This window comes from Dipodomys merriami, unplaced genomic scaffold (assembly GCF_024711535.1).
Source record: "Dipodomys merriami isolate MVZ:Mamm:240054 unplaced genomic scaffold, mDipMer1.0.p SCAF_38, whole genome shotgun sequence".
NCBI lineage: Eukaryota > Metazoa > Chordata > Mammalia > Rodentia > Heteromyidae > Dipodomys > Dipodomys merriami.
The window spans coordinates 8197637-8213750 of record NW_027205381.1 but is presented as its reverse complement, the minus strand read 5'-3'; the positions used below and the strand labels follow the sequence as shown (position 1 = coordinate 8213750).

At 45.9% G+C, this 16114-nt stretch overlaps 1 protein-coding gene across 1 annotated transcript in view; it reads left to right on the top strand.

Annotated features, from left to right (window-relative positions):
• Myo7b (myosin VIIB) overlaps nucleotides 1–16114 on the top strand; it is a 101533-nt gene that overhangs the window by 36153 nt on the left and 49266 nt on the right. Inside the window, exons 3-8 of the mRNA XM_069989496.1 lie at nucleotides 2127–2237; nucleotides 3156–3308; nucleotides 4595–4779; nucleotides 5488–5609; nucleotides 13048–13190; nucleotides 15387–15500. Coding sequence (XP_069845597.1) covers nucleotides 2127–2237; nucleotides 3156–3308; nucleotides 4595–4779; nucleotides 5488–5609; nucleotides 13048–13190; nucleotides 15387–15500 — 828 coding nt within the window. The remainder of the gene's footprint in view (nucleotides 1–2126; nucleotides 2238–3155; nucleotides 3309–4594; nucleotides 4780–5487; nucleotides 5610–13047; nucleotides 13191–15386; nucleotides 15501–16114) is intronic.

Sequence of the window (16114 nt, the reverse complement as noted above, 5' to 3'; positions counted from 1 at the left end):
GTCAGAATGTCCCACATCCACAAGTCAGCCAACAACAAATGCTGGAGGGCATGTGGAGAAAGAGGAACCCTATTACACTGCTGGTAGGAATGTACACTTATACAACCACTTTGGAAAGAAGTCTGGAGGTACCTCAGAAAGCTAAATATAGACCTCACCTATGACCCAGCCATACCACTCCTAGGCATCTACCCTGAGCAACAGGAACCAGTATACAAAGACACATGCACCTCCATGTTCATTGCAGCACTGTTCACAATAGCCAAGATTTGGAAACAACCCAGATGCCCCACTACTGATGAGTGGATCCAAAAATTGTGGTACCTATATACAATGGAATATTATGCAGCCATTAGAAAGGACAAAATAATGGCATTTGCAGGGAAATGGATGGAACTAGAGCAGATTATTTTGAGCAAAGTATGCCAAGAACAAACAGACAAACAGCACATGGTCTCCCTGATATGTGGATGCTAAAGCAAAAATACAAGAAGATATGGCAAACAGGACTCAAGAAACAAAAGACAGCCACCCATTTTGTCATATCATTGCTAAATGACTCCATGTTCTAGACTATATATATGGTAGATATATGCACACAACAGAGGGAAGCCAGGAGGAGGATCAGAGTAAGTGGAAATAGCCCACACTAAGCAAAAGGAAAGAAATGTAAACATCACCTGATGTGGAAAAAATAACTTGTAATGTCAAAGCTCATAGAATTCACAAACTGTACAGACCATGATAATGACAATTTGCCTTGTGAAAGTTAAAATGTGTTTGTGACTCTATCACTATTCCACAATATTGTGAAATATGTGAAATTTATGTAATCACCTAATCTCTATTAAAGAAAAAAGTGAGAGAGGGATGGGTTAAGAGAGGTGGGTGACAATGTTGTCAGATACTTTGTACTCATATACTGTTTTGTGGAATGGAAACTTCTTTGTACAACTACTTAAAGATAATAAAAAAATAAATTAGGGCCTAGATGCTGTTCCTTACTTTAGCTTTTTCACTGAAAGCTGGCACTACACCACTTGAGCCTCAGCTCCACTTCCATCTTTTTCCTGATTAATTGGAGGTAAGAGTCTCACAGACTTTTCTGCCAAGATTGGCTTTGAACCACGATCCTCAGATCTCTGCCTCCTGAGTTGCTAGGATTACAGACCTGAGTTACCAGCTCCCAGGAGAGGCACTGTTCTGTTTCCATTTCTCATCCTCCTTGCTGCTTGTGGAGACTTCTAAGAAAGCAAATTCAACATTTTTGCTGCCATGCTCAAGTGAGAGACAGCAATCCTCTCTCTAAACCATTGTTGGCCATAAAAAGAATCTGTATATTGGGCTGGGAAGGTGGCTCAGTGCTTAGAGCGCTTGTCTTGCATGCCTGAGGCCCTGAGTTTGATTCCTCAGCACCACATAAGCAAAAAGAAAAAAGCTGGAAGTGGCACTGTGGCTCAAGTGGTAGAGCACTAGCCTTGAGCTGAAGAGCTGAGGGACAGTGCCCAAGCCCAGAGTACAAGCCCCACACCTGAACCCCCCAAAAAATTGTGGATACAAAAAGAATCTCAAGCCGGGTGCTGGTGGCTCACGCCTGTAATCCTAGCTACTCAGGAGGCTGAGATCTGAGGATCACGGTTCAAAGCCAGCCCGGGCAGGAAAGACTGTGAGACTCCTATCTCCAATAAACCACCAGAAAATCAGAAGTGGCGCTGTAGCTCAAGTGGTAGAGTGCTCACCTTGAGCTGAAGAGCTGAAGGACAGTGCCCAGGCCCAGAGTTCAAGCCCCACAACCGACAAAAAAAAAAAGAAGAATCTCTATTTGAGTGTGTGTGTTGGGGGGTGTTTTTATTTTTTCCCTTGTGAGAGAGACTGTGAAGGAGGCTGATCTCCTGTTCTTGGGGACCTTAATATCCCAGGTAGGATAGAGCAATTTGGTGAGCAATGCCAGTAACAAGTACTCAGAAGAGATGGAAAGGGAGGAGGAAAAGGAAGGAGAGGAGACTGGTGGAGGGAGAAATGAAATCCAGCCATCTGGAAGTTTGAGTTGAAAGTGACAGCTCCAGGGCAGGTAAGTCTTCTGCTGCAGAAGGAAGGGAGAACAATGATTCCTCTCTACCCTGCAGGGTGACCATGTATGGCTGGACTCTTCCCCCACCAAGATGAGTGTGGCCATCGGAGGCATCATCAAGGAAACAAAGCCAGGCAAGATCTTGGTTGAAGATGATGAGGGCAAGGTCAGTATTGGCATTCTCCTATTGGCTTCCTGTTTCTTTCAGGGCCCTGGAGCCTGCTTCCTCTGCTCCCAAGCATCAGGAGTTCATAAGCCCCAGGGGCATCTTAGTATTAGCAGGACATATGGTAGTAAAGCCCTGCCCTTGTGAGCATCATGTTTATCCTGGGCCATGTTGAAGGGTTGAAGAGTACAAGGGGAGTAGGTAGGGGTAGGATGGAAAAGGACTGAGGAAGGGCCCAAAGCGGGTGTGTAAAGTGACAGCTGGGTGAAGAAGGTGGATGAGGGAGAAGAAGAGGCAAATGCACAGGTGGGAGTGGGTCAGGCAGGAAGCTCACCTACCTGGCAGAGGCAGCAGTAGCCAAGGGCAGTGAGGGGAGGCAAGATCTTCAGGGCACACAGCCAGTTGGTCACTTAATTCCATCTCAGGCCAAACTCCCTGTGCAGCTATGCAGCCTGGATGCTCCAGATGATTGAAACCAGTAAAATAGTAACAATGATATCTTCCATTTGCCTAATGCTATATATAGGATTTTTCTAAAAATATTCTTATGCTTATTCTATTTGCACATTTTATTCCAATAACCTAATGCCCCAGCTGCAAGCTGGCCTTAAATCTAGTGCCCAGCTAGTTGTTCTTCAGTTGAAGTCCACCTTTTGCCCCTAGCTACACCTGGACCCCAGGCCCAGGCAGGTACTGACCAGTGCCATAGATGGAATTGATTTTGTCACAGCTGTCCTTTGAGGCTATCCACAGACTGAGCCTTGTCAGAGATGGCCACTGGCACCTGGCCAGCTGATCTGTGATTCTCAAAGGCCACCTCACTTCTAAGGAGATGGAGAAAAGGGATACAGGGAGTGTGTGTGTGGGGGTGGCCTGTGTGGAGGCCACCTCTCAGGTGACTCTGTGCTGTCATTTCAGGAACACTGGATCTCAGCAGAGAACTCTGATGCCCTCAGACTCATGCACCCCAACTCAGTGCAGGGTGTGGAGGACATGATCTGCTTAGGGGACCTGCACGAGGCTGGCATAGTGCACAATCTCCTTATCCGCTACCAACAACACAAAATCTACGTGAGTCCTGCCCTGTGTCTGTGTGGAGAAAGCAATGCGCGTGGAAATCAGAGGCCAGGCACTGCTCCCTGTGTCCTTACTGAGTGTGATGGACCATTTTTTTCTGTCTCTGTTCCATATGGAAAGAACCAGGTGCATACCATTCTTGAAGATGAGATGCTGATGTATAGCCATAACACAGAATGTAGCATCCAGTAGGTGCTCAAGGAATGCTGCCCCTGCATCTGTCTGTGTCTGTGCACAAGGCCTGCTTTCCAGGCTGAGTGGACACTGAGGGACAGTGGGGACTTTTGTCCCCAATTCCTAGGCATGTTGTAGACACAGGGTTACTGACAGAAGACTCTGGCTATCCTGAGAGCAAGTCTCGTGACAGCTGGGATCTTGGGGTACTCTTCCACAACCAGTTTAGAAAGGCCATGTGAAGGCATGCAGACCCTTTTGTTAAACTTAACAATGCAGGTAGTTGGTCTGGTCCCAGGGCACTCATCCCACTCTCCATGAGACAGGGTTCCAAAACTGACACCAGTAAGGGAGTGTAGGGGGGCAGGGGGCAATCAGAGCCAGGGCGTGGCCAGGGAAGTCCCTACCTGGGTCTTCTACATGCAGCCATTTTGGCTATGTCTTGCCCTCTGGTGTGCTTAGAGGGATCCAGGAGTGAGCTGGAGCCCATGAATAGAAAGGAAGACTAGAGGAAAGAAGAAGAAATGCCAGGGGAAGGAAAAAGTAAAGTGAGTTGCTTCTGCTGTGGCTGAATGTGCATCAGAACTCCAGGACTACAATAAGATAAATTGATGCCACTCTTCCTGCCTAGGCATTCCTCTTTGTATCCTGTATGTGGCTTTCATAGCCTTGAAGGCCAAGGGCAGTGCTGTGGCCTGTGGAGAAGTTCTCTAGCCCTACCTTCAGTGGAGCAGCGAGGCCTAATGGGAGCTCGTGAGGAATAGGTGGTGCTGGGCCAGGGACCCAGAGCACACAGAATGTGTGGTTAGGACTGATGAGGACTGTCCATGTTAACCAGCTTTCATGGAGGCCTCTGTGGGATGCAGGCCAAAACACACTTCACACCTTCAGCTCATTTTTGATGAGCCTTTTCTAAGAACAAGATAGGGTTCTAACCTTTTCATCTCACTAGAAACAGGTCCAAAGAAGCTCATATTCCTGGTAGAGTTGAGTAAGCTTCACAATGGAAGGTAGCAGAGTCAGATCCCACTAAATCCTCAAGATGCTAGACCAGGGCCCTACAGCTCTGCCCTGGCAGAGGGTGCTGACCAGCGGCTCTTCTTCAGACATATACAGGCTCCATCCTGGTGGCTGTGAACCCGTTCCAGATGCTGCCCCTCTACACCATGGAGCAGGTGCAGCTCTATTACGGCCGCCATGTGGGTGAGCTGCCCCCACATGTGTTTGCCATTGCCAACAGCTGCTACTTCAACATGAAGAAGAACAAGAGGGACCAGTGCTGTGTCATCAGGTGGGACTTTCAGGTTAGGGTTGGCTCTGAGCATCTCCAGGCGGGTGTGACAGGAGTTCTTCTCATTCTACTGCAAACATCCTTTGCCAGGACATACATTCACTCAGCCAAACTAAAGCAAAAGTAAAAGTGCTGAGGGCTTGACTCAAGGGATGGAGCACCTGCCTAGCAAGTATAAGACTCTGAATTCAAATCCCAGTGCCTTCCTTGCAAAAAAAAAAAAAAAAAAAAAGGCTGTAATTTTGAGAAACTTTACAGAAGCACAAGAAAGGAAAGCAAAATTGGCCAAAAGTTGCCATTGGTTATGGGATTTTGAGGGTTCATTATGCAAATTTGAAAGTGTAGGGGTATAGAGGGGATACCTAGGGAGTGGAGCCCAAGAGTCTGCCCTTCCTACCAGATGACCACCACATTCATGTGCAAGACATTTATTTGATTCATTCACATATTTATGTGACACTGGGAATGAGCCAAATCTACTTGTACCAAGGATCTCATAGCTTAATAGGTAGGAAGAAAGGATAAACACAATCAGCAATCTATGACACTGACAATCTGAGACCCACAGGGGGATTTTAAGGCAAATGGCGGGATTTCTGCCTGGGGAAAGGGTGACCCTGTCAGTCTGGCCCCAAAGCAGGAGAATTCTATGTTTGATGGCAAGGGTTGTCCTCATGGTGACCTCATTTCCTTGCTCTCTCCTGGCAGTGGGGAGTCTGGGGCTGGGAAGACAGAGACCACCAAACTCATTCTACAGTTTCTGGCCACTGTCAGCGGCCAGCATTCATGGATTGAGCAGCAGGTGCTGGAGGCCAACCCCATCCTGGAAGGTAGGCTATCATCCCTTGTACTCCCTCACTCTTCTCCCCAGAACTTGGGGTGGTAACCTTTCAGCAGAAAGTGGCCTTTCAGCAGGAGTGGGGTCGCTGTGAGTATGGAGCTTCCCAGAAGGGGATATAGATTGGTGACTTCATAAGCTTTCACCATGTGTGTTCCATAGGATATAAAAAGTGTTCCTCTTTTTTGTTCTCAAAATTTTATTGTGATTAAGTGGTTACATAATTTCCCAAATTTCACATTATTGTGAGATAGTGATGCTCAGTTAAAGTCACAAACACATTCTAACTTTCCTGGAGTGAATTGTTTATCACGGTCTATAACATTTATGAGTTCTATGAGCTTTGCGATACAGTTATTTCTTCTGCATTGGGTGATATATACATTTCTTTTGTTTTGCATAGCACCAGCTGTTCCCTCTTTCCCACTTGTTCCCTCCCTCCCATCGCTGCCATTAAGTTGCATAGTTCATTTTGGTCAATGTCCAGTGCAGCTGATGAGTCCCGTTATATGTTTTTCCCTGATTCCCTCTAGTTCTGTGTCGTCTTCCTGGTTCCCCTCCAGTGTACACATATATACCATACATGTGATCAGCAGCATGGGTTATTTAGTAGTGATTCAACCAGATGAGTGGAAGTCCTTTGTTTCTTAAGTCCTGTTAATTTTGTAATATCACTTAATATTTTGGATTTAACATCCACTTATCAGGGAGACCATGTACCGTTTGTCTCTTTGCTCTTGGCTTACCTCGCACAACATTTCTTCTAGCTCCATTCATTTCCCTGCAAATGCCATTATTTTGTCACTTCTAATGGCTGCATAATATTACATTGTGTAGAGATACCACAATTTTTGGATCCATTCATCTGTGGTGGGACATCTGGGTTGTTTCCATATCTTGGCTATTGTGAACAGTGCTTCAATGAACATGGAGGTGCATGTGTCCTTGTATACTGGTTTCTGTTGTTCAGGATATATGCCTAGAAGTGGTATGACTGGGTCATAAGGGAGGTCAATCTTTCGCTTTCTGAGGACCCTCCATACTGCTTTCCAAAGTGGTTGTATAAGTATACATTCCCACCAGCAGTGTAATAGGGTTCCTCTTTCTCTGCATCCCCTCCAGCATTTGTTGTTGGCTGACTTGTAGATGTGGGACATTCTGACTGGGGTAAGGTGATAGGTATCTCAGGGTTGTCTTTATTTGCATTTCCTTCACAACCAGGGATGGTGAACATTTCCTCATGTTTCTTTGCCATTTTTATCTCTTCATCTGAGAAGTCTCTCTTTAGTTCCCTTGCCCATTTAGTAATTGGTTTGTTAGGTTTGGGAGGGATTAGTTTCTTGAGTTCTCTGTATATAATGGTTATTAACCCCTTGTCTGATATTTTGCTGGTAAATATTTTTTCCCAATTAGTTGGTTGTCTTTCTAGCTTGGTTGCTATAGCTGTGCAGAAGCCTTTTATTTTAAGGTAGTCCCAATTGTTGAGTCTCTCTTCAATTTGTTGTGACCCTGGGACTCTGTTCAGGAAGTTCCTTCCTGTGTCTATAAGTTCAAGTGTCTCTCCTACTCTGTCCTGCAGTAGTTTCAGAGATTCAGGCTTAATGTTAAGGTCTTTAATCCATTTTGAGTTGATGTTGGTGCACGATGATAGGCTGGGGTCCACTTGTAGTCTTCTGCATGTGGCTGCCCAGTTTTCCCAGCACCAGTGGTTGAAGAGGCTGTGTTTCTTCCATTGTATGTCTTTTGTTCCTTTGTCAAATGTCAACTGACTGTAGGCATGTGGATTTATTTCTGGATCTTCTATCCTATTCCATTGGTCTTCGGATCTGTTTTTGTGCCAGTACCATGCTGTCTTTGTTATTATAGCTCTATAGTAGAGTTTGAAGTGTGGCATGGATAGCCCTCCCATGTGGTCTTTATTCCCTAGAATTGTTTTAGCTATTCTAGGTCTTTTGTTGTTCCATATGAATTTTTGGACTGTTTTCTATATTTCAGAGATGTATGTCATTGGGATTTTAATAGGAATTGCATTGAATTTGTATATTAATTTTGGTAGTATTGCCATTTTCACTATATTAAGTAGGCCTATCTAAGAGCATGAGAGGTCTTTCCATTTCCTAGTGTCTTCTGTAACTTCTTTCTTTAACTTTTTATATTTTCATTAAATAGTTCTTTTACATCTTTGGTTAGGTTAATTCCTAAATATTTTATTTTTGGGGAGGTTATTGTGAATGGGGTTGCTTCTTTTATTTTCCTCTCTGCTCGTACATTGTCAGTGTACAGGAAGGCGACTGATTTTTGTGGGTTGATTTTGTATCCTGCTACTTTGCTGAAGTGATTTGTGATTTCTAAGAGTTTGGGGATGGAGTTTTTGGGATCGTGAAGGTATAGTATCATGTCATCTGCAAAAAGGGATAATTTAACTTCTTCTTTCCCTATGCGGATCCCTTTAATGTCTTTTTCTTGCCTTATTGCCCTGGCTAAGGGTTCTAGGATTATATTGAAGAGGAGTAGAGACAGTGGGCATCCTTGCCTTGTTCCTGATTTTAGGAGAATTGGTTGTAGCTTTTCCCCATTAAGTATAATATTGGCTATTGTTCTATCATAAACGGCTTTTATTGTTTTAACAAATGTTTCTTCTATTCCTATTTTCTCCAGAGCTTTTTAGCATGAATGAATGTTGAATTTTTATCAAAGGCCTTTTCTGCATCTGTGGAGATAATCATGTGATTCTTGATGGGCTGTGTTGTGGAGATAATCATGTGATTCTTGACCTTGGCTCTGTTGATGTGTTGGATTACATTTATTGACTTAGGTATGTTAAACAATCCCTGCATCTCAGGGATGAAGCCTATCTGGTCGTAGTGTATGACTTTTTGGGGGGGGGGTCCAGTCGTGGGGCCTGAACTCTGGGCCTGGGCGCTGTCCCTCAGCTCTTCAGCTCAAGGCTAGCGCTCTACCACTTGAGCCACAGTGCCACTTCTGGCTTTTTTCTTTTTGCTTATGTGGTGCTGAGGAATCAAACCCAGGGCCTCATGCATGCAAGGCAAGCGCTCTACCACTGAGTCACCATCCCAGCCCTGTATGATTTTTTTTAATGTGTTTCTGGATTCTGGTAGCTAGAATTTTTTTAAGGATCTTTGCATCTGTGTAAAAGTGTTCCTCTTAAAAAGGATTCTGAGATCAAATCAATTATGGGAATGCTAGAAAAATAGCTGTGTTTCTACAAGGGGTTTCTGGGGTGAGTAACACTTGGGGAAGATAAGGAAGAACCAGAGAAGGGTGAAACAGACCTTCACACTCAGATGCTGAATGGACAATTGGGCAAGGGAAGAAGAAAGAAAGTACAAGTGGGCGGGAAACGCCCTAAGCAGACCTTGTGATGTTCTTCACAGCAGGAGGTTCATCGGCCTCATTTTGCAGTAGGTGGAGAGGCTCTGAGTCAGTGACCTCTCCTGCCTGCTGTGACAGTGTCTCCCAGGTTCAGTCGTTGGTGAGGATGGCCAGAACTCTGTGGCCTTTGGCCCCAAGGCTGACAGCCGCAGGAAACAATCTTTTGCTGTTGCTATTGTTTTTCTAATCTTTCCCTTTTTTAATTTTAATTTTTATTGTTATTATAAAATTGTTGTACAACGTGGTTTTAGTTATGTGAGTCAGGTAAAGAGTTAATTTCTTTTTGTTTTGTTTTGTTTTGTGTTTTGTGTTTTTTGGGTTTTTTTTTTTTTTGGTCATGGGGCCTGAACTCTAGGTCTGGATGCTGTCCCTGAGCTCTTCAGCTCAAGGCTAGCGCTCTACCATTTAAGCCACAGCACCACTTCCAGCTTTTTTCTTTTTGCTTATGTGGTGCTGAGGAATCGAACCCAGGGCCTCATGAATGCAAGACAAACACTGAGCCACCTTCCCAGCCCCAAAGAGTAAATTTCTTTTTGGACAATGTCACCCCTTCCCTCACTCTCTCCCAATTCCCCCATCCCCCCCCATTCCCACCCATGTTTTTGTGTTGTTGTTTTTTCGTTGTTATTGTTTTGTTTTTGTTGTCATGCTGTTGGACAGAATCTTGCTGGTTTAGAACTTGGAATACTTCTGTCTCTGCCTCCCAAAAGTTGGGATTGCAGACATTTCAAACAATTTCAGCAGGTTTCGCTGTCAAGTGCTTCTGCATGTGTTCACTGGCATTCGCCCTCCCCGCTCCCACGGGCTCAGCTTTCTCACTCAGCTTGTCTCATTCTCCTGTCGTTCTTTTTTACTTTTTAGTGTATATTAATTATAACGGGGCTTCGCCATAGAGGCCTATTTTTTTTATTAGTTAATTTCTTTACTAGTAAGAAGGTTTCCTGCTTTGTTTCAGTTTTTGAGACAGTTTCACCCAGATGGCCTTGAACTTTCTGTCCTTCTGCTTCTTCCTCCCAAGTGTTAGTGTTATGAGTAAGCACTACTCCATGGACTATGGACTACAGCTCATCTTTTTATTCTCCTGATCATGTATTTTGCAGGACAGATGTTGATAATGTTCATTTTTTTCTTTTATGAATCATGCTTTTGGTATGGTTTCTAAGAAATCTTTGCCAAACTAAGATCTTTTTCTATGTTTTCTTCTAAATATTTTGTAGTTTGAAGGTCTTAAAGTTAGTTTAATGATCCAGTTTCATCTTGTTGTTTTTTTTTTTTTCAGTGATGTAAGGTATGGGCAGTCTATCCTCCCCTAGCCTTTTGTTCTGTTTTCTCCTCTTTCATTCCTTCTCTTCCCTGCTTTTTTGCATATGGGTATCAAAATGTTACACTCTGCTTGTCAGAGACCTTTCTCCTTCGACTTGCTTTTGCATCTTCATCTAAGATCAATTGTTTATACATATTTTGGTCCATGTCTGGGTTTCTATTGTTCAATAGCACTCTGCCTGTCCTTTGTACTAACAGAAGCACTGCTTCCATTTCTTAGCTTTACAGGAAGTTTTGCAGTCAGGAAGTATGTATTCTCAGATTTCAATCTTTTTTTTCCAATTAAGCTATTCTAGGTCCTTTGACAAAAAGAATTCCTGCATCAGGTTCTTTATTGAGATACTTAGCCAGTTATCTTGAGTCAATGTGTTAACTAGGCTTTTAGTGTATGTGTGTGCCAGTCTTGGGGCTTGAACTCAGGGTCTGAGATTTTGTCCTCAAAGGCTTGTGTTCTACTACTTGAGCCACAGCTCCAGTTCTGGCTTTTTGGTCATTAATTGGAGACAATAGTCTCACAGACTTTCCTGCCCAAACTGGCTTCAAACCACAATCCTCAGGTGTCAACCTCCTGAGTAGCTGGATTATAGATGGATTATAGATTATAGATGGCCATCAGTGCCCAGCTAAATAAGCTTTATGTCTGGCATTTCTCAGAGAATCCATTGAGCCTTGGGGTCCTGAGGAAGAGAAGAAGAAAGACTGAGAGAAGACAGAGTGCAGCCTGGTGCCAGTGGCTCACGCCTGTAATCCTAGCTACACAGGAGGCTGAGATCTGAGAACTGTGGTTCAAAGCCAGTCCAAGCAAGAAAGTCCATGAGACTCTTATCTCCAATAAACTAGCCAGAAATGGACCAGTGGCTCAAGTGGTGGACTGCTAGCCTTGAGCAAACCAACAAACAAACAAAACCTCAGGGACAGCTCCTAGGCCCTGAGTTTAAGCTCCAGGACTAGTACAAAGAAAAAAGGAAGGAAGGAAGGAAGGAAGGAAGGAAGAAAGGAAGGAAGGAAGGAAGGAAGGAAGGAAGGAAAGAAGGAAGGAAGGAAGGAAAGAAGGAAGGAAGGAAGGAAGGAAGGAAGGGAGGGAGGGAGGAAAGGGAAGGAAGGAAAGAACAAAAAGAAAGAAAGAGGAAGGAAGGGAGGGAGGGAAGGAGGAAGGAAGGAAGAAAATGCAGTATTTTCTAAACTAATTCCACCACTATTCCTTCATAGGACTTATTTAATTATGGTATTTTCAAAATGTATCTCAATCCATTAGTGGGTAATAAAATTGATCTTTTAGAACAAATGAAATATCACAAAGTAGAACATACTCTAGCACATTTTTCTTGGTAAGAAGATTTTCTTTTTTAAAACTGTCCAGTATGTAGGCCAAGCTGGCCTCCAACTTTAAATCCTCCTTCCTCTGCCTCCCAAGTGCTGGGATTATGTTTAGCTCCAGTACTTACTATTTTGTTTTAGTCATGTGTGTACATGTGGAAATGTGTATGAACAACCAAATAACACAGAGAGATTCTAAGGAATACTGAGCTTTGGGGGGAGGTAGAGGATTCCACTTCCAGCTATGAATGCTGTGGAGACCAGGCATATCCAAATAGTTTAAAGCAAGAGGTGCCTTTTTGTTTCTTTTCTTTCTGGTACCAGTGGCTGAACTCAGAGCCTCATGCTTGCTTTGCTTGCTTGCTTAGCTGGTTCTCTACCACTTGAGCCATGCCTCCAAACCACTTTTGCTGGCTATTTTGGAGATAGAGTTTCACCAACTTTTCTGCAAAGGCTGGCTTCAAACCTCCATCCTCTAGATCTCAGCTTCCTGAGTACCAGGTGTGAGCCACCAGCATCCAACTAATTACCAGAAGATGCCTTTACAAGCTAAAAAGAGACGTGTGCATAATTTGTTTTGAAACAAGAACATTGGTTATAGGGGCTTAATTTAGGCATTGACATCGATTGATACGCAGAGATCGTGTGTCAGGCACACGTTCTATGTGCCCAGCTAGCTGTCTGTGTGCTCATGTCCCAGGCTGGAGCTTGGAAAGCCCTTGGCAAAAGCTCTAGTTAAGGCATAGAAGGGTTGGGGTCTCCTTTAATTGTTGTTCGAAACCCAGGGCCTCATGCCCACCCTGCCACAGTTGTCTTTCGAGGCCTTTTTAGGGGCATTTTGCAACAGCTGTTAACAACAGCATTCGTTATTCATGAATTTCGTTTTGGTTAGGGTGTGACTGGCACCTTCAGAGAATGTAGTTGAACCACCTTCCTTCCTGAGGATGGCTTGGGAGAAGGGTCTTTGAGTCATGCTACCGCCCGAAGGAAGCCCTGTAATCCGTGGCTACTCCCTGTGCAGGCCCGGGTCTGCCCAGCAGTCTCTTCTTCCCTGATGCTCTGACCCGCAGCCTCTTCTTCCCTGATGCTCTGACCCGCAGCCTCTTCCCTGATGCTCTGACCCGCAGCCTCTTCCCTGATGCTCTGGCCAGCGCTCAGCAGCCTGGGGCCCGTGCACCTGCAGAGCGCCCACGCTGCGAGCCTGACCTAGGCCCCGCGGTGCCCGGGCCCTCGGTGCCCAGGCCCTGCCCCACCAGCTCCACGCCGGACTGACGACCGCCCCAACCTGTCCCCCCTGCCCCCTGCCCCGCTGCCCCTGTCCGACGCGGGGTTTTCCCGGGGGTCGGTGCTCTCCTCTTACCACCCCTCCGCCGCCCCCCCGCCCCCCCGCCCCGCAGCCTTCGGGAACGCCAAGACCGTCCGCAACGACAACTCTTCCCGCTTCGGGAAGTACATCGACATCTACTTCAGCCCCAGCGGCGTGATCGAGGGCGCGCGCATCGAACACTTCCTGCTGGAGAAGTCCCGGGTCTGCCGGCAGGTGAGGGGAGGGGGCGGACGGGCGGGGAGGGAAAGGGTGGGCCGGCTGGGTTGGGGGTCCGCCGGCAGGGGAGGTCAAGATGTCTTTCCTGCCACGTCCTGTGTGTGGCGCCCAGGCAGCAGAGCTGGGGCCGACCTGACCGTGGGGTGGGGGCTTTTGTAAAATGGTGCCACTCCTAACACAGGCGTGTGCGTGAGCGCATGTGCAGGGACACAGCAATCCAGAGCAAGAAACCCAGCAGCGGGGACAGGGCTGAGTGTGAAGACAGGTGGACACTGGGCACTATGGAAAGCCCTAGGAGGAAATTCACACTTAGCGAGTCCTCCTCCCCGCAGCACTTCCTGCACCATTCCATTCAACTTTCACAGCCACACAAGAGGGGGGACCGTACAGAGCAAGAAGTCTACGGAGTCCTGACACGTTCAGTACATATTTGGCCTGTATCTCATAGCCAAATGTGGCAGTCTCTCTGATAGCAGTGTGTGCCCTTCCTAGAGGTGCAGACCTGCTTACACAGTGGTAGCCGAGTTCATAGAATTGATCTTCTAAAATGGCACCCAGAATGGAATGAGAAGCTTCTACAGCAGGTTAGAAACAGCCTTGTCCATGATAAGTGGTATTTACACATCATAGCTAAGTATGAGTGAAGCCCTAGACCTGTCCCCAGCACCATGTGCACAAGTCTGTGGGTGTGTGCACGCAGACACACATTATGACATATCTATACTGTGGAATGCTGGGTAGTTAGATACTGTGTACAAGGATCACCAAGAAACAGATAGATACAGAGGAAGTTGAATAATAATAAAACATTTTACAAAAGAAAAGGATGGTTTCTAGATTATTGTAAGTCACTGAAGATGTGTGGAAGGAACACAGACCTTCAAGGGCTTCTGGGAAGGGAATGGAGGAAATTTGAGGAGGAGGGAGGCAGGGTGGAAAGAACTCTCATAGCACTATACATTTCAGATGGTTTGACTTTGTACAGTTAGGGATCCATTAATAACTAGTTTTAAAATGACAAAACCAGGTGCTAGTGGCTCATACCCTTAATCCTAACTGCTCAGGGAACCAAGATCTGAGGTGTGCAGTTTGAAGCCAGCCTGGACAAGAAAGTCTGTGAGACTCTTATCTCCAATTAACCACCAAAAAGCCAGAAGCAGAGCTATGGCTCAAGTGCCAAACTTGAGCAAAAAAAGCCAAGGGTGGGGCAAAAGCCCACAGCATCTGGTATTCCCAGGCGGTCTCCCATTGAAGTACTAACAAGGTCCGACCAGGCTTACCTTTGGAGATCAGACAAGATTGGGCATGTTCAGGGTGGTATGGCTATAGATACCTTAAAAAAAAAAAAAAAGCCAAGGGACAGCTGGGCACTGGTGGCTCATGTCTGTAATCTTAGCTACTCAGGAAGATGAGATCTAAGGGTTATGATTTGAAGCCAGCCGAGGCAGGAAAGTCTGTGAGACTCTTACCTCCAACGAACCACCAAAAAGCCAAAGTGGAGCTGTGGCTCAAGTGGTAGAGCGAGCACTATCCTTGAGCAAAAACGCTAAGGGACAGTGCCCAGAGGGTGCATGTGAGTCCATGTGCACCAGCTCTCCAGAGGGGCACCAAGGTGGTTGTAAGGAGCATGGGATGAGCAGTCAGAAAGCCTTGGGTGGCTTTGTGCATAACCACTTCTGTGCTGGGGGGTGCAGTGAAGTTACCAGACACACCTGAGTACGAGTGGCTCACGCCTGTAACCCTAGCCACTCAGGGGGCTGAATTATGAGGATAGAAGTTCAAAGCCAGACAAGGCAGAAAAAACCTTGAGACTCTATGTTCAGTGAACCAGGTCAAAGCTGGAATAGAGGTGTGGCTCAAGTGGTAGAGCACCAGCCTTGAGCAAACATGCTAAACAAGAGCATTAAGCCCTGAGTTCAAACCCCAGTACCAGAACACACACACACACACACACACACACACACACACACACACACACACACACACACACACACACACACACACACACACACTCTCTTACAACAGGACACGCAGGACATGTGGCAAGCCCAGATCAAGGATAAAAAGCCAGCTCTTGTGCTAAAGCCTGAGCCATACCTGGGTGGGAAACCTTAGAGCTGAAGCCATGATAACCCAAAGCCTCATGGCCTCCACAGTCTTGCTTACTATCTTTGTGGATATCTTTCTTCCCAGGCTCTGGAGGAACGAAATTACCACATCTTCTACTGTATGCTCATGGGGATGAACGCGGAGGAGAAGTCATTGCTGGGCCTGGGAATGCCTTCTGAGTATCACTACCTGACCATGGTGTGTCTCCCTCCCTCATCCAGCTCCTCACTAGTGAACAGAGAGAAGATAAAGGGCCAATGTCCACTTAAGTCATGGTTTGCAACTGCAGAAGTGCCCTAGTTCTATGTGGGCTGCTGAGATAGGACAAGGGTCTTGTTTTCCTCCTCCACTTCAGTTCCTTCTGTTTGAACACAATTTGCTGAATATCAGAGACCTGTCCTGGACAGAATGTCTAAGCAGAGCCCATGCTCATTCCCTGTGAACCTTTCCTTTGGTCCTCTCTGAACTGGCAAAGGGCTCCTTGTGCTGTGGGCCATGGAGATCCATGGTCTACCACTGAGCCTCCTGCCCCTGTCCTTGCCCTTAAAGTGTCAACTCCCAGAAAAAAAGGCCTTGCTTTTGTTTGCAAGTGTGTCTTCCTTTCTATAAGAGGGTGGGGGCACAGCCACTATGCACTTATGTCACCTAACAAGAAGGGAATCTCTGTTCTGAATGATGCTCTGTCTTGAGGTCACTGACTCAAGTCTTCCTCAGCCCTTTCCTGAAACATAGCAGTTGTCTTTTCATGAGCTCCCATGCGGCCAGTCTTGATCTCTGATCTGCCATCCCATAGTACAAATCTGAAGGTGTCA